Source organism: Peromyscus maniculatus, chromosome 2 (assembly GCF_049852395.1).
Source record: "Peromyscus maniculatus bairdii isolate BWxNUB_F1_BW_parent chromosome 2, HU_Pman_BW_mat_3.1, whole genome shotgun sequence".
NCBI lineage: Eukaryota > Metazoa > Chordata > Mammalia > Rodentia > Cricetidae > Peromyscus > Peromyscus maniculatus.
Window position 1 is genome coordinate 145,456,319 of NC_134853.1, and position 19,028 is coordinate 145,475,346.

At 41.7% G+C, this 19,028-nt stretch overlaps 1 protein-coding gene across 11 annotated transcripts in view; it reads left to right on the forward strand.

The window, feature by feature from the left end:
* The first annotated feature begins 15,794 nt into the window (after window positions 1-15,794).
* The window catches only part of Zmym6 (zinc finger MYM-type containing 6), a 43,827-nt gene continuing 40,593 nt past the window's right edge, over window positions 15,795-19,028 (forward strand). For 6 of the 11 annotated variants that reach the window (XR_013049331.1, XR_013049332.1, XM_042271883.2 and 3 more), the window contains exons 1-2: window positions 16,057-16,332; window positions 17,165-17,321. Coding sequence is in view for 7 of the 11 variants with exons in the window: in XM_042271883.2 (XP_042127817.1) it covers window positions 17,232-17,321 (90 nt within the window). In the remaining 4 variants the exon portion in view is untranslated. Of the gene's footprint in view, window positions 16,333-17,164; window positions 17,322-19,028 lie in introns of all 11 variants that reach the window. The other 5 variants (XM_076565084.1, XM_076565083.1, XM_042271884.2 and 2 more) reach the window with 5 other exon arrangements.

Below are 19,028 nucleotides of genomic sequence, written 5' to 3' on the forward strand. Positions count from 1 at the left end.
AATGGTCTCTAGCCCGGTTGCTAATATTGTTCTCCTCTGAAACCTCTTGAGCTGGGCTCGCACAGTACATTAGGCTGTCTGTATTACTCTCTTCCAAACTTCTACTATGATGGCCCATTAAGCCCTGCTTACAGCATTCAATCACTTTTCTAGTCTAAAGTCCCAAAGTCTTCTACATTTCTTCAAAAAAATATCATGGTCAGGCCCATCACAACAATATCTCACTTCCTGGAATTACTAAGGATCAAATATTCAAATATATGAGCATATGAGGGCTATTTTCATTCATACTACCACACCTTGTAAGCCTAGCACTCAGAAGCCTAAGGCAGGAGAGTCAGTAGTTCTAGATAGCCTAGGCTGAGGAGAGAGAGAGAGAGAGAGAGAGAGAGAGAGACAGAGAGAGAGAGAGAGAGAGAGAGAGAGAGAGAGAGACCACAGAGTGACACACAGAGACATAGAGAGACAAGAAAAAAGAGAGAATATTTTTGTGTGTAAAACTGTCAGAGCTAAATGTCCAGGGAGTAGTGATAGACTGCTCAGCAATTAAGAGTATTTGTTGCTCTTGCAAGAGAACATGGGCTCCGTTCCCAGCACACACCGTGGCTCACAATCATCGGGGGTATCACACTTTCTTCTGACCTCTGTGAGGATCAAGCTCAAACATGGCATACAAATACTTATATTCATGAAATATAATAAATGAATCTTTAAAAACTTAAAAATGTCTTTCCAGGGATGGGGGTGTAGGTAAGTTGGTACATCACCAGCACTAAATAAACACACTTGTGAACCAAGTCCTCTGAAGGCAAAGAAGTCAGTTCATTCTCAGCTCTATAGAACCCAATACCAGCCTAGTCTAGGGTACATGAAACTTTGACTCAAAAATATGTCTATTCAAGTTTGGGCATGGTGGCTCACACCTGTAAACCAAGAATCTAGAGATTATGTTAGGAAGATTGTCTCAAATTTTAGACCAACCTAGGCTACATACATAGTAAGATCAAGGCCAGTTTGGGATACAAAGTGAGATCCTGTTTTAACAAAACAAAACAAAAGCTGTCTTGAAACAAAATGTTATTAATGGAAATTTTATACAATACAAAAAGGTAAAAAGAAAAAGGAAAGATAAATTAGCTGGGTGGTAATGGTACACACCTTTAATTCCAGCACTTGGGAGGCAGAGCCAGGCAGATCTCTGTAACTTCCAGGTCAGCCTGATCTACAGAGCGAGATCCAGGACAGGCACCAAAACTACACAGAGAAACCCTGTCTTGAAAAAGAAATTCAGAGACTGCCTACAGAAGCGAGCTACCCTTCTACAGATGCTAAACCATGCCACACACTCCAGCAAAGCTAAAGACACAGAGGTGCTGGGTGATAGGTGGTGGTCCAGGGCTGAAAGCAGATACAGGGTAAAACTTCAGAATTTAGGATGCTTAGATTACCCCAGCACACCCTGCAGCAGCCACTATAGCCAGGCAAATACTGCTCTCCTGACTCCTTCATATTGGGAAATTGAACTAGAAAAGTTTCTGATTTGGGAACATGTAGCACAATGGAGAGTAGACATGGTGAATGCACATTAGTTATTCTTGCTCAAAAATGGGGGCAGATGGGAGCTAGAGAGATGGCTGAGTGCTTAAGAGCACTGGCTGATTTCCCAGAGGACCCAGGTTTGATTCCAGGCACCCACACGGTAACTCACAATGGTCTCTAACTCCAATTTTATTTGAAAATTTTTTTTTAAATTAAAAAAATGTGTGAAGGGTAAGAACTAAGGGCTGAGTTGTAGCTCAGAGGTAGAGTGCTTGTCCAGCATGTATAGGTTCTGGGTTTGATCCTCAGCACTTCAAAGGGGGAAAAAAGATGGAAGGAAGTAGAAAAAACATTGTCAGTGATTGATCCATAACAATTCTGAAATCTCCCTGGACACCCATTATTATATTCTATTTTTTTTTTTTTTTTTTTTTTGGTTTTTCGAGACAGGGTTTCTCTGCGTAGCTTTGCGCCTTTCCTGGAGCTCACTTGGTAGCCCAGGCTGGCCTCGAACTCACGGAGATCCGCCTGGCTCTGCCTCCCGAGTGCTGGGATTAAAGGCGTGCGCCACCACTGCCCGGCTATATTCTATTTTTTTTAGAGACAGGGTTTCTCTGTGTAGCTTTGCACCTTTCCTGGAACTCACTCTGTAGTCCAGGCTGGCCTTGAACTCATGGAGATCCGCCTGGCTCTGCCTCCTGAGTGCTGGGATTAAAGGCGTGCACCACCGCCCCACACTCCTATTATTTTTTTAAGATGTATTTATTTATCACCTATACAGTGTTCTGTCTGCATATATGTCTGCATGCCAAAAGAGGGCACCAGATCTCATTAGAGAGGATTGTGAGCAACGATGTGGTTGCTGAGAATTGAACTCAAGACCTCTGGAAGAACAGCCAGTGCTCTTAATCTCTGAGCCATCTCTCCAGCCCCCATATTCTCCTATTCTGGAGCAGAGAGAATATTCTTAGATTGTTCTCTGGAAATGGTTTTACAGTTTAAAGTTATTTTTAAAAATTATATATATATATATACATATATATATATATTTTAAAGATTTATTTATTTATTATTTATACAGAAGAGGGTGCCAGATCTCATTACACTTGGTTGTGAGCCACCATGTGGGTGCTGGGAATTGAACTCAGGACCTCTGGAAGAGCAGTCAGTGCTCTTAACCTCTGAGCCATCTCTCCAGCCCTAAAATTATATTTATTATTTTATTTTTTGAGGTTTTTTTTCTGCCTTTTGGGCTCTTGACTTCTTTCCCTCCTCTAAACAATCTTATAATTTTATATAACAAATCATTTATCCTTGAAATCCAGTAGCTCTCTGTGGTGTGTGTGTGTGTGTGTGTGTGTGTGTACACATTGAGGCTGAGGTTGATGTTGGGTGTTGAATTAGTCAGGGTTCTCTAGAGTAACAGAACTTATAGAATTTATATATATGTGTGTGTATACACACACACACACACACACACACACACACACACAAAGGGGGTTTATTAGAATGACTAACAGGCTATGGTCTAGTTAATCCAACAATAACTGCCTATAAATGGAAGATTCCAAGAATCCAGTAATCATTTAGTCCATGAGGCTGGACATCTCAGCTGGTCTTCAATATACGCTGGAATCCTGAAGAAGTAGGCTCTAATGCTAGAGAAGGAATGAACTTACTATCTAGGCAAAAGCCAGCAAGCAAGGAGGGAGATTTCCTTTCTCCATGTTCTTATATTGCTTCCAGCAGAAGGTGTGGCCCATTTTAGAGGATGGTCTTCCCACCTCAAAGATATGAATTAAAAATGTACATGCACACTTTAAATATCCAGATTAGAAGTAGATGTTACTACTTTAAGCAAAAATCCCTCACAGGTGTGCCCCACTTTTGGATTTTTGTTAATTTCAGATGTAGTCATGTTGCCAACCAAGAATAGTCATCACAGGTGTCTTCTTTCATTGCTTTTCCACCTAATTTCTTGAGCTAGGGTTTCTCACTGAACCTGGGTGGCCAGCACCCCCAAGGATCCTCTGGTCTCTACTCCTCGGTGGTAGGAAATGGGTGTGCACTGCCACCCCCAGTGTGTGTGCATCTGCGGGTTGACACAAGTCCTCATGCTTATACAGCAAGCACTTTACCAACTGAGTCTTCTCCCCACCGCAGTCGATTAGCTTTAAAAAAAGATTTTAAAAAATTTTAAGCGTATGAGTGTTCTGTCTGCAAGTATTCCTGTATATTATATGTGTGTCTGATGCTGTTGGAGGTCAGAAGAAGGCATCATATCCCCTGAAACTCGATTTACAAGTGGTTGAAAGCTGGCACGTTGGTGCTAGGAACTGATCTCACGTCTTCTGCAAGAACAAACGCTCTTAACTGCCGAGCCATCTCTTTAGCTCCTCTGCTAGCTTTTGCCAGCTTCTTTCTGTAGGTAGAAAATTGAAGGCTCACAGATTTTTTTTTTTATTATAGCCAAGGATAGCCTTGAGTGCTTGTTCCTATTGTTTTATTCTTCTGAGTCCTAGAATTCTAGGCATGCACCACCAAAATCAGTTTAGAGATTTAAACATTCTTTAAATAAAGAAAACCCAATGTTTTATTTTAGAAAAACACAATCAGTCAGGCATGGTGCTGCACACCTTTAATCCCAGCACTCAGAAAGCAGAGGGAAGTGGATCTCTGAGTTCGAGGCCAGCCTGGACTACAGAGCAAGTTCCAGGACAGCCAGGGCCACACAAAGAAACCCTGCCTTAAAAAAACAAAACAAAGCAAAAACCTCAATCATATAGAAAAGTAGACTGAACCATATTTTAAAAACACATGTTTAGTACAAACTATATAACCTAAATAATTATGCTTTGATGTTCTCTTAAAAATGGCCCATTTTCTTCAAGGATGTGGGACATGAGAGGTCACCCATGTTTCAGAAGATGGCCTTAAACCCATGCACATGCAGATAGCACTAAGTGCTGTAAATGGACATTTTCTATTCTGACCACCCAGTCCCAAATAATCAACTCAGAGGCTGAATATGAATTATAAATGCTAGGCCAATAGCTCAGGCTTGTTATTAATTAACTCTTACATTTAACCTATATTTCTATTTATGCTTTATTATCATGGCACATTCATCTCCTGTTGCCTCTTTGTGTGGCTGGTGACTCCTCATTTAGCCCTTCTCCTTCCTATCATTCTTAGTTTGGCTGCCCTGCCTATACTTCTGGCCTGGCTACTGGCCAATCAGTGTTTTATTAAACCTATTCGAGTGACATATCTTTACAGTGTATAAGAGGATTATTCCACAGCAAAGTGCACCCAGTGGTTTTGGGAAAATAATAGAGCAAATGGGGGGTATGGATTTGATCAAAGCACATATATATGTATAAAATTATTAAATAATAAAAAACAGTGAAATATATTTTACATAGAAAATAGGTATATTATGTATAATATTTGATTCTAATTTATAGTCTCATGTATGAGTAAATTTCCTCTGGTGTTTCATACATCTTTGTTTTGGTTGACCCTTCTCAAATCAGAATCATCCTGACTCCCATGCCCCCTTGTGTAACATGAATCCTAATTGGTCTTATTAATAAAATCCTGGAGTCAGATATCAGGGTGAAAGCTGAAAGATCAGAGAAGCAGAGCAGCTAGCCACTAGTTCTTACCTCTATGCAATCTTTAGCCAAAAGGGCCCTGAGCTCTTGTCTCCTCCCACCTTACATTTCTCTCTCTATCCAATCATATCACTTCCTGTTTCCACCTCCCTAGTGCCAGGATTAAAGGCACAAGATCTCGAGTGCTGGGATCAAAGGTGTGTACCATCACTGCCAGGCTCTGTTTCTCTTTTAGATAAATCTTATGTAGTTCAGGGTGGCCTTGAACTCACAGAGATCCATCAGAGATCCTCTGCTTCCTGAGTTCAGGGATTGAAGGTGTGTGCCACCACTGCCTGGCCTCTATGGCTAACTAGTGGCTTAGCTCTGCACTCTGATCTTTAGGCAAGCTTTATTTGTTAGAACACAAACAAAATATTACATTTCCCCTTTTTCATCTAAAATAAAAAAAGGTTATAACTAATATAAGAAAAACTATATATAAGTACAATAACTATATATAGTATATACAAGCAATAAATACATCAACAATGTCTAGTCCTATTGGTGAAATTATTATGGGCACTTCACGTAGTTAAAAAGGAGGTTTATTTTGTGGGGTAACTTATAAGTGAAGGGATAGTTTACAGGGTCTGGGAAAGGTGTATCTCAGTCTGGCGGTGTTCTCTGGAGAACTCTGCTCTATCTACCTCCAGCGTCCAGGGTCCAGGAACCAAGAGAGCCCCTGCATCCTCAGGTCTTCAGCGTCCTCTCTCAGCCCCGCCTTGTAGCCTCAATGGGGGTTGGAACTTCCAGGTCAAAGCTGGAATGGCTACCCACCACATAGTCCATTTAGCATTTGACAAATTCAGAGAAAATACTCCATTATCTCTCCTGTCTTGGTGAGTCCAAAGTCTTGTACCTAATTCACTTTCTATCTTAACTTGCATTACCATCTAAAACTATCTTTTGATGTCTCTATACTTTGTACACTTTACACCTTGTCGTCAGTGAGTCTTTTCTGAGTCTGGTAAACAAGGAAAACTATAACTATATAACTATCTAGTCTTCAACACTCTCAGAGAACCAAGAAGGAAGTAATATTACCCGAGTAAGCAAGAAGTGCAAGCAAGCAACTTCTAAAAAATGTGAGAAATGACAGAAACAGCTGGCTGCCTGGACAGTCACCCAAGGTTCCTTTGCAATGTTGGGGCATCCATCTTTGGCCTATAGGCCCAGAATATCTGACAGATTTTTCTGTTAAGCAGGATATTCTGAAGGGCTGTCCTATTTTGTCTTGGCAAAGTTCAACAATCCTTTCTTTTGTGTCCTGCTTGTCCTATTTGGACAGCATACTGTCAGCATTGCAGGCAAAGGCATTTTCTTGCTCAGTGGCTAACTTCTGCCAAAAAGAAAGTAAACTCCATATGGAGTTTCTTTGATGCCCATCATCTTCTCTGAAGCAGATTGGTGCTGCCAGGAGCAGACATGTCTAATTGTTATATATAAAAAAGAACCTATGTTGTCAAAACATCTTAAATGCCATGTTCTATAGATCTCTGAAGTGTTTGAAGACAACCTATCTAAAATATATCTGTTTGACTTTGAAAACATACCTTATATGACTACAAGTTTGATTTTAATGACTACTAACTTGCATTTCTTTATATCCTAATTAGTTGGTAATGATAACTTTCAAGGACTGGAAATTTGTATTACATTGTTAAATGAGTTGCATAGGTACAATACCCTGAACAAGATAAAAAAATGTATGTACAGTATGTTCTAACAAAATTAATCTCAAGTTTGTATCAATATATAAAATTTGCATATAATATACAAAAATCCAATTCAATGTAAAATACTTAAAACTAGTAGTTGCTTTTTAAAAGTAGAGTCAATAATCTACCTTTTTATTTATCATATCTATATCTTCCCTTTTTTCTTTTCAGAGTAGATTTAATAAGCTATCCTTTATCCTATCATTTCTATATCTTTTTTTTCAGAGTAGAATCAATAATCTACCCTTTTATCTTATCATATCTGTATCCCCCTTTTTTCTTTTTCTTTTTCCAAACAAGAACCCTGAATCTAATCTCCTTTGTTCAGCTTTACTTCCTGATGTCTGGGGGCAACAGCATCTTTAGGGATCCTGAAAAAAAAATTGGATTAATTGTTAAGTCCCAGGAGAGGTAGCTGCATTATTTGCTGTCCAGTCTCTGTGTAATGGGAAAGTGCAGGGCTTGTCTCCAGTTCTGGCTAGAGCAGTCTGTGAGGCTGGATCATCTCAGCTAGACACTTCAAAATTGTCTTAGCAGTCTGTAGTCCAAAGCCGATTGCTGTGGATATCACTCTATATAAATAAAACACTGATGGCCAGTGACCAGGCAGGAAGTATAGGCAGGACAAGGAGAGAGGAAAATTAGGGAAACAGGAAGAAGGAGGAGAGACACTGCAGCCACTGCCAGGACAAGCAGCATGTAAAGACGCCAGTAAGCCACCAGCCATGTGGCAAGATATAGATTTATAGAAATGGGTTAATTTAAGATAAAAGAACAGTTAGCAAGAAGCCTGCCACGGCCATACAGTTTATAAGTGATATAAGCGTCTGAGTGATTATTTTATAAGTGGATTGTGGGACTGCGGGGCTTGGGAAACCTGGAGAGAAGCCCTCCAGCAACAGCTGATCTTTGGGTGGTGTTTGTCAGCTTAATAGCATTACCATCATAGTCTATGTGGAATCGTCATTGTGAGGCCCCATCACCCTTTTGGAGACTTCAAAAGTTGCTGTTAGGCATGGTCATGGTTCATTGTAGAAAAATAAACATTTCAAATGTCATATGCTTCAGATCTCAAAGAGGCTAAAGGATCAATATTTGTTATACACAACCAGAGTACAAAAACTTAATTCTCCATTACCTGATAGAGACTCAAATCTGAAATCATGTACAGGAAGCTAGATGAAGCCTTTTTTCTAGAATTAGTTAGTGCTCTATATTACCATTAATATCATGACAAAATGTTTAAAATATATGTTGTGGGAGCCCGTTCTCGGGTTCCTCATGGCTTTACCCAGCAGGTCTGAATAGAGGATGATCAGGACCACGGGCCTGAGTGCAGGTGTCTGAGATGGTCTGCACTTGGCTGTGCTGGGGGAGGAGGTCTTTTGCTCCACCCCTTGGCGTCCCTATAAAAACCCTGGGCCAGAGACAGTCGGGGCCTGTTGGAATAGGTTCCAGGCCTTCTTGAGGCTATCCTTTATTTTCTATCTGTTTATCTCCGCAAGATTCTCCGCTATAAATCCTTCTATCTAATATTTCCTGCTGCTTGCACTTAAGAAAACTCTGGGGAACTGTGGGGGTGGTGGGTAAATGCCCCACAATATGTATATATATTACTTGTAAGTTTTTGGATAATATTTATACTTTAAGAAAAGCTTTAAAGAGTCAAAATAAAACCAAAGGATCGTGAGATTAGTAGCAATAGAAGAGTCCCTTAATTTTGTTTTTTTCTTCTGTCCCATATCAGTGGCTCTCCTGACATGAGACAGAAATTTTCGGTTTTGCTTTAACAAGCATGCTTGGGTTTGGAGAAGGAGAGAGCCACACTCCAACTCCAAAGCCAGCTTTAATTTTTAATTCGACTAGAACTACAAAAAGACCATTTGCTTTATGTGTCTGCAGAGAACAGCAGAAATAAACATTTAGGAAGAGTTACAAAATTTTATCCTGTTAGAAATGTGATATACGGCCAGGCGGTGGTGGTGCACGCCTTTAATCCCAGCACTCGGCAGGCAGAGCCAGGTGGATCTCTGTGAGTTCGAGGCCAGCCTGGTCTACAGAGTGAGATCCAGGACAGGCACCAAAACTACACAGAGAAACCCTGTCTCGATAGAAAAAAAATGTGATATACCAATGGGCCAATTCTTTTTTTTTTTTTTTTTTTTTTTTTTGCTAAATTGGATGATTTGTTCTTTTTCTTCAGATGTCTCATTTGTCCAGTGGTCTTCAGATTCCTTAGCTGAATGCCTTTGTTCTCCTGAAAAACAACCTTTCCCAACCCTAATTTGGGGGAGGTTCCCATTTGATTAAGTTATATCTGATCAAATAAGATGCATTTGTTAGTTGTATAAGTTAGTTTAAACTGAATGGTCATTGCCGAGGACAGTTTCAAGAGCCATGCCATATTGCCTGCCTGAATTAAGTTTCTGTTGTCCAGTATTGAGCCCCTAACCAGAAACTTTTGACATGCCTGGACAAGTCCTGAGTTATTAGAAAATAACTTAACATTTCCTTGTCTTTCTGCTACAGTGACCACTAGTAACAATGTTTTGTGGTTAGGTTGCTTGGTTGGGTTGCTTGGCAACTCAACAGTCCCCTGATCTTTTCCCAAAGTTTCCTGGTCTGCTTACTATAAAACCCACCTGAGAAAAATAAAATTTTGCAGCTTGATCAGAATACTGTCTTGCTGTCAATTCTTTGTGTCTCTTGTCCCTTCATTTGCCATTCTTTCTTCTAGGGTCTCTGCTGAAGATCCCGCTGGTTGGGACAGGTCATTATGGTTGAGGAACTATCATCTCTTCTAATTAAGAAGTCTCTGCTGAAGTCAATCTTTGTTAAAAATCAGTGAAGGTTTCTTTGGGGCCATGCATGACTTTAGTAAATGACTCAATTTTCTTTCCTATTTCTTCAATTATGTCCCAAGCAGTCAAGGCTGCTGCATGGCATAGAGCCATGGTGTGGTCATCATATAGAGATTGCCTTTCTACATTCACATAATCTCCCTCTCCAAGATGTTGGTCTTGGGAAATTTCCATACATCTAGCTCTATTTCATTGTTCAATAGCCTTAGCCTCATCTTTCCACCAGGTCCTCCACTGTAACTGAGGACCAGGATCCAAGACTGCTGTAACCAAATCTCCCCATTCTTTTTTTTTTTTTTTTTTTTTGGTTTTTTGAGACAGGGTTTCTCTGTGTAGCTTTGCGCCTTTCCTGGATCTCACTCTGTAGACCAGGCTGGCCTCCAATTCGCAGAGATCCGCCTGGCTCTGCCTCCCAAGTGCTGGGATTAAAGGCGTGTGCCACCACCGCCTGGCCCATATCTCCCCATTCTTCAGGGATAATTCTATTACAGGTTGACCACGAGTTTAACATCTGCTTCGCAAAAGTTGATTGCATGCCATATGAGACTATCACTTCCTTGAATCTCCTCAAATCTAACATTTGCACAAGAGTTCATTCAGCTCTTACACAGTCTGGGGGATATCTATCATTTGGCAGTTCCTATAAGGCTACTAAAAAAATTAAGGTTGGTTGTTGGAAAGCCTTAGGCAGTTTATTTATAATCTTATAATGCAATGCTGAGATTGGTTCTCTTTTAAATTCCTCTGTCTTGGTCTGAATATCTCTATGATCTATTTTAACAAGTTTTTCTAAAACTTTTATCTTGGCATTCAGACTGACCAACTTTTTTAACGATAAAATGAAAATGTTCAAACATAATATTTATAATTAACATTATGTAAATCCCATCTAAATTAATTATCCTCTCATTTAATTGCTCCATTTTCAAACCATCTAGCATATTATCAAACAAAGATCTAACTCCCTTCATTGTAAAATTATTTCCCATTTTTTAATGTGGGAAAAAAATCTCTCTTTTAACTAATTCCTCCTTTTAAAAATTCCCAATTTTCTCACCAAATCTGCTGACAATGATTATGATGATGTGAGGCTGAGTGTTTCTGCATAGGACAGTAGAAGCCCAAGTGGGTTTTCAAGGCAGCCACCAAGTTTGGCAGGAGCCTGATGATGGGGCCCAAGGAGAGCCACAACTCACAAGGAGAAGGAAGAAACCAAAGAGTCAGCCATTTGCACAGGGAATATGTGAAAGTGGCTGACTCCTATGGCTTGTGGAGCCCCAAAGCCTGTGGAGTCTGCTGCAGAGAGGCTACAACATAAAACAAAACAAAACAAAACAAAACAAAACAAAACAAAACAAAACAAAACAAAACAAAACAAAACAAAAAACCCCTCAGACTCCCTCAGAGGGCTTGTGAAAGAAAAGGAAAATCTAGCTAGCAAGGTAGTGATTTCGGCTGCATGTAGTTCCAGCCTATGCTGGTGGCTGCAAAGCCACACAAAAGTGGCTTTTTTGGTGAATTTGTGCCCCAAGTTGGGTGCCATATGCAGGATGAATCCTAATTGGTCTTATTAATAAAAATTCAGAGTCAGATATCAGAGTGAAAGCTGAAAGATCAGAGAAACAGAGCAGCCAGCCACTAGTTCTTACCTCTATGCAATCCTTAGTTAAAAGGGCCCTGAGCTCCTGCCTCCTCCTGCCTTACATTTCTCTCTCCACCCAGCCATATCACTTCCTGTCTCCACCTCCTTAGTGCTGGGATTAAAGGTATGTGCCACCACTGCCTGGCCTCTATGGCTATCTAGCAGCTTAGCTCTGCACTCTGGTCTTCAGGCAAGCTTTATTTGTTAGAACACAAACAAAATATTACCACATCCTTGTATTCTTTCATGCTCCACGTTTTCTCATTGGTACTGTCTTTGCCCTTTAAAGTCCATGTTTGTGCTTTTGCCAATGTAACTCTCTTAAATATTTGTGAGCGTTTTATGAATTTCTTTATGGTTTACTCCATGCCCACCAAACCATATCCATTCTTCTCTTTGAGACAGAAAGTTAGAATGGGATGGAATGGGTGTGTCAGATCGAGGTGGCACAATTTTTCTCAGAAGCACCGTTTTGTCGATATCAGCACCAACAAATTACGGGTAAATCTTTCCTGATAAACAGTTACTTTCTGGATTTGGTCTTTACTTTGAGGCTGCAATGTCTGAGGCCATTTCTTCATTTCTCTCCTTTCTTCCCTTCCTTCCTTTTCTTCCTCTGCATGCACACATTTGTGTGTGTGTGTGTGTCAGTGTGTTGGTTAATCTTATTAAGTTGATGGGATTTAGAATCAATTGGAGACAAGTGTCTGGGTTTGTCTGTGAGGGATCCCCCCCACCCCCAAGTTTGATGTTGCAGCAAAGCTGGGTGCTGAAAAAGGGTTGGAAGTGTTAAAGAGAAACCTATTGCCCTGCACTGCGCTGATCGCAAAAGTGCTCCACCCCAGGCCAACACCTGGCTCAGCAAAGATTTCTTTTTGTGAAAATGCGATTTTATTAGAAAGGAGTGAGCCTGAATTTATATCACCACTGAAAGGGTTCCCTGCTACTTCACATCAACAGCTTAGGGATGTGTTTTCCCAGGGTCGTCACACAGAGGCTGTTTCAATGGCAGTCCACCACTCGCAGGCCATGTTTGGCAGCATCATCTATGTGGTAGTGGTTTTGACAGAATGAAAGATGAGGTTGAAGGTATCACAGAATCTTGTATTATATTTCCAAAGAGCCACTGTGGACAGGCAATGTGTGGCAGAGTTGAAATTCCTTGAGAAGCCACTACATGAAACTATGAAAATGAAGCCTGCATAGCACTGGAGACCTGGAAATCTCAGGATGCTGGAGATGCCAGAACCATGGGATATTCACCAAAGAAAACTGTATGTGGGCCAGTAGGAAGGCTCAGCAGGTAAAGGAACTTGGGGCTAAGCCTGGCAACTTGAGTTGTTCCCCCACAACCCACATGGTGAATGGAGAGAACCAAGTCCTGAAAGTTGGCTTCTGTCTTTCACTTGTATTCTGGGACATGCACATACTCTTCCAATAAATAAAATTGAGGGGGTTCCCCGCAGATGTCACAGCAGGCACGAAAACAAACTTCGAAGAGGTGAGAATGAAAACTCCATTCAGATTTACTTTATCAACCTGAATCAAAGTTCAGGTGGTCTGATGCCAGGCAGTTCATTGACAGCATATTTAAAACACAGGACAATTTTGGAACAGGTTTCCAGGCAACAATCATTCCAATCCAGGTTAAGGTATGACTTCATAGAAATTCCTTTGCAAAGTACATGTGACCATGAGGGTGGGTTCTATAGGTAAAAGGCCTAGAATCTGGTGTGGTCTCTGACACAGATAGCATAGAGTTCAGCAGGCTATAAAGTACATGTAACATTCCTCTCTAAGGATGGGTTCCATTAGCTGGGAGCTAAAGATAAAGATCTAGGAAGGAAGAGTCTGGGACAAACATTTTGAGTGGGGTATGCCTCCATAGATAGCAAAAAGGTCTCTAGGTCATTAAACATATCCACTCCCGGGGCTGGAGAGATGGCTCAGAGGTTAAGAGCACTGCTTGTTCTTCCAGAGGTCCTGAGTTCAATTCCCAGTAACCACATGGTGCCTCACAACCATCTATTAATGGGATCTGGTGCCCTCTTCTGGCCTGCAGGGATATGTGCAGACAGAACACTGTAAGAAATAAATAAAAAAATCTTTAAAAAAAAAAAAATCCACTTCCAGTTTTCTGGATGGGAAAACAGGCATTTTATCTCCTCCAATGAGAAGAGGCCCCATGCATGTTTAACATTCTTGGTTTCCCTAGTGATCTGTGGGTGCAAAGACCTTTGTGTCCCCAACATAAAGTAAAGAAAAAAAAAGAGAGAAAAAGAAAAAAGAAAGAAAGAAAAATAAAGGAAAGCTGTATGCAAGGGTGGAGCTTTCAGCAAAGAGGTGTGTTCTGCTTGCAGCAGAGCTGGAGGAGCAGGGCTACCTTAGTTCCTGGAGTCCAGATGAGTCCATCAAGATCCTCAGATTCAGACCTGAGCTTTAGGAGTTGGTGTTTGCCTTGCTGGGTTTTGGACTTGCTTTGGTCTGAGCTCTCCTTGCTAAGCAACTATTCTTCCACTGTTGAATAGCAATGTTTGGGGCTGGAGAGATGGCTCAGTGGTTAACAGCACTGACTAATCGTCCAGAGGACCCCAGTTCAATTCCCAGCACCCACATGGCAGCTAACAACTGTCTGTGACTCCAAGATCAGATTTCACACAGACATATTTCAGGCAAACCACCAATGCACATAAATAAAAATTAATTAAATAGTAATGTTCATTTTGTAATACTGTATATTAGAAATATGTAGCTCAAAAAAATTAAAAACAGCCAGGTGGTGCTGTGGGATATCTTTCTGTATGCTGTGAATATGTGTTGCTCTGATTGGTTGATAAATAAAGCTTCATTTTCAGGTGGGAAAATCCAAGAGAGATAGATAGTGGGAAGAGAAAGGAGAGAAAGGAGACGCCATCCCACTGTCCAGGGCACAGCATGTAATGGCACACAGGTAAAGCCACGAAACACGTAGGCACATACAGATTAATAGAAATGGGCTGAGTTTAGTTACAAGAGCTAGCTAGCAAGAAGCTTGAGCCATAGGCCATGGCCATGCAATTCATAATGGATATGAGCCTCTGTATGTTTATTTGGGTTTGAGCGGTGGTGGGACACAGGAAAACTTCCAGCTACAGGGTGGTGGTGGCACATTCCTTTAATCCCAGCACTCGGGAGGCAGAGGCAGGTGGATCTCTGTGAGTTCAAGGCCAGCTTGGTCTACAGAGTGAGATCCAGCACAGGAACCAAAACTACACAGAAATCCTGTCTCAAAAATAAATAAATAAATAAAAAGTAAAAACAAAACCAATTTGTGTGTGTGTGTGTGTGTGTGTGTGTGTGTGTGCATGCATATGGCACACACATGTATGTATCCTCCAGGTTAGCTGGCCTCCTGTCTCTGTCTCTCATCTTGTAGGAATGCTGGGATTACAAATGTGTCTAGCTTTATATGAATTCTGGAGATCTGAACTCAGGTCTTCATGCTCTTGCAGCAAGAGATTTATCCACTGAGTTATTTCCCCAGCCTCTGGTTTTATCTTAACTAGTTCTATCAGCAATCATCCAATTTCCAAAACTAAGGAGACATTCTGAGAGTTCTTATTTCAACATATATGTTGAAGGATGGAAACACAATGAATAACAAATAGAGGCAAATCTGTATTACATAGCTAGGTGCTGTCTCAATAATAAAAATCTATCAGCCATATTGACTGAATCATGGATAGTCATAAGAGTATAAATATAAAAATAATACTATGCAGCAGTCACAATAAAAAAGTTTCACAAATCATAAATATATCTCAAAAACAATATTGGATAAAAAAGCCCAAAGTTTAATTTTTCCAGACAAAAATTTATACCATATTAGCTTCCATCACTATGTTGTGGAATGATACATAATTGTATAGCAGTAACTCTGATTAATAAATGCCCAAGTATTATGTTTCTAACATCTTTCTTTTTAAGGAGAAGGCCATTATAGAACAGAACAGAGTGGCCAACGGTGGTGGCGCACGCCTTTAATCCCAGTACTCGGGAGACAGAGGCAGGAGGATCTCTGTGAGTTCGAGGCCAACCTGCTCTACAGAAAATTCTAGGGCAGCCAGTGCTGCACAGAACATTGTCTCGAAAAATAAAAAGAACAACAACAAAAAAAGAATAGAACAGGGAATATACAGCGCCATCTAACACTCCTGATCTCCTTTTGCAAATTCCTCCTTCCACCTTTTCCTGGCCCAATGTCCGTCTCTTTAAGAAGTCAGCCATAAAGGAAGTGAGAACGCTGGGACGGCCACTAGGCTCCAGGCCTAGGGCATGATGGGAAAAAAGAGGGCGGGAATCACGGTTGGGAACGGCCAATTACCTTAGGGCTAGCACATAAGCAGGAGTGCGCAGGCGCAGTCAGCAAGGCGTTGCCTTGCGAAGCCTCGGGCGATTCCCGGGAAGGAATTTGAACTGGGGACCTTGAATGCTCCTGTGACTCCTCAGTCTCGTGCCCCTTCGGGAGCCGCTAGGTGACTGGGAGGTGGGTGTACGGCAGGGTCCAGGAGGCCGCCCGGACTTGTGGGCTTGTGGGCGGGACGCTGCACCACGTGTCCCCACGGGGCGTGGCCACACGTGACCCGACGGCGCAAGTGGAGCTGGGTAATCGCCTGCGACTGGCCGGGCACCTTCAGGCGTGGGCGGAGTGACGCGGCGGCGGCGGCGGCGGCGTCGTGCGCTGCGGTGGGGTCCGGGCACCCTGGGGCTGACGGGCGCTGCTGGCTCGCACGCCGCGGTTGACACTGCGTTCCTCCGCTGGCTGTTGGGCACAGGCTGGGGCATTCTGGTTGCGAACGGGAACGTCAGAGAGCTAGCGACCATCGGAGGAGGCACACACACCTGTGTATTGTTAACAACAGTGGCCGGTGGTGGTAAGTTCTCGACCCCGGCTTCGCGACAGGCTTTTAAAAATCCGTTGTTTCTCTGGCTGGCTTGGGCTGATGAAAGAGGTCCTTAGCGAAGGTTTCTTTTTCACTTTTAAGTTTTCATTTGTACGTTTGGGAGAATCTGGAGAACAACCGGAAGGTTGTTTGTAGCAGCGGTTCTCAGCTATTTACGATTCATAACTAGCAAAACTACAGTTATGAAGTAGCAACGAAATAATTTTATGGTTGGGGGGGTCACCACAGCATGAGGAACTGTATTAAAATGTCACAGCAGTAGGAAGGTTGAGAGCCACTGGTTTATAGGAAGACAGGCCTGACCTCCATGGAGGCTCCAGAACGTCCAATTGGTCCACTTGCAAACCGGAACTTAGTGTGCACTTGTGATGACATCTTAGGCTCTGAACTGGCTTTAAGCCAAGAAAAGGGCTCTTGATTCCAGCGCAGGCCAATTTAGAGGGGAAGGTGAGGCAATTGCCTCACTTTGAGAAATCAAAGCTGACTTGGGTCTCAAGTCAATGCCCATGTAATCAGGAATTGTACTGAGTCCAACTCTCCAAGAGCTTAGTAGCTTCCTAATCCCTTGGCTCATTTGGCTAGTCTACATCTGAACAACCTTCAACATAGTTTAAAGACCATAGTGCTTGTCTAAGACACTAGGGAAGTGAGACTTTTCTCATTGGAAGGTAGCTAACCCAGGAGCAGAAAGAATAGTCATAGTCGTGGAAGGGTTGTGGCTCAAATGCTCCAGCATGAAACTATTAACATTAGCATGAAGGAGAACAAAGTCCGAGTACCAATCCTTTATCTTATGTTTTAGGAGTCTAGCTGTCCATCATAAGAAGAAATCTTCATTTTCAAAGGGAGAACTCTGAATAACAATTAGAATGAAAGAACCTTTGGATGGTGGATGTGACAAAGCAGTGATACAACAAGGGCTTCTGGACAGAATTAAAGAGGAGCCTGATGATGCACAGGTGAGCACTTCTCGTGACTTTATTTATTTATTTATTTTTTGAGACAGGGTTTCTTTGTGTAGCCCTGGCTGTTCTGGAACTTGCTCTGTAGCCCAGGCTGGCCTTGAACTCACAGATGCCTCCAGAGTGCTGAGATTAAAGGTGTGAGGCCTGCCTGGCTCTCTGGACTTTTTGTTTTGTTTTGTTTTGTTTTTCTTTTTCTTTTCCTTTTTTTTTTTTTTGGTTTTTTGAGACAGGGTTTCTCTGTGTAGCTTTGAACCTTTCCTGGAACTCACTCTGTAGCCCAGACTGGCCTTGAACTCACAGAGATCCGCCTGCCTCTGCCTCCCGAGTGCTGGTATTAAAGGCGTGCACCACCACTGCCCGACTCTCTTGACTTTAAAATATTGAAAATTACTATCTTTTGGGCTGGAGAGATGGCTCAGAGGTTAAGAGCACCAACTGCTCTTTCAGAGGTCCTGAGTTCAATTCCCAGCACCCACATGGTGGCTCACAGCCATCTGTAATGAGATCTGGCACCCTCTTCTGTATACCTAATAAATAAATAAATCTTTAAAAAAAAAAGAAAGTTACTATTTTTTGTCTGGAGAAAATGGTAGTCGACAGCTTCTGGTTTACAAGTTGATATAATTGTTTTTTTTTTTTTTTGTTTGTTTTTTTTTCCATCCATTAGATGAGTGCTATGAAGGCTGAGGGATATATTGTTAAGCAGTAGAGTGCATTCTTAGCACTGTGAGGATCTGTGTTCAATTCTCAGTGCTGGTCCAAAATGACTAGATGTGGGGTTTTTTTTTTTTTTGTTTGTTTGTTTTTCCGAGATAGAGTTTCTCTGTGTAGCTTTGGAGTTTGTTCTGGAACTTGCTCTGTAGACCAGGCTGGCCTCGAACTCACAGAGATCTGCCTGGCTCTGCCTCCCCAGTGCTGGGATAAAGGAGTGTGCCACCACCGCCCAGAATGTGTCATGTTTTGAATGTACCCTCCAAATTTCATTCACTGGAAACTTAACTCATGATGCAGCGTTGCTGGGGGTGATGATCCTAAGTGCAGATTCTGTCATTACCAGGAGTGAGTTTGTTGTAAAAGTCAATTGAGCTGCTCTTGGCTTGCAGTCTTGTTCATTCTTGGGCACTCTCCCACCCGTTGTCACATTATAATGTGACTAGAAGACTTGACTAAATGCATCCCCTGTATCTTGGAATTTACAGCCCTCAGAACTATGAGAAAACTCCTTTCCTTATAAATGATCTGTTGCATGGTTTTTCTTATATTTTTGGTTGTGAACCTAGCCTTTAACAGCTGAGCCATCTCTCTAGCCCAGCATGATTTTTTTTTTTAAAGCAATACAAAAAACGTCTAAGATGGGCTGGAGAGATGGCTCAGAGGTTAAGAGCACTGACTGCTCTTCCTGAGATCCTGAGTTCAATTCCCAGCAACCACATGGTGGCTCACAACCATCCGTAATGAGATATGGTGCCCTCTTCTGGCCTGCAGTCATATATGCTGTATACAAAATAAATAAATAAATCTTTAAAAATAAAAAAAAAATGTCTAAGACAATGGGTTAATCAGGTTTTCAGTATTCTGAATGAGAAAAGAGAAAAGGTCATGGTAAATGTGGTACTTTTTTTTTTTTAATTTTATGTACATTGGTATTTTGTCATGGTTGTTGGGTCTCCTGGAATTGGAGTTACAGTTACAAACTGCCAT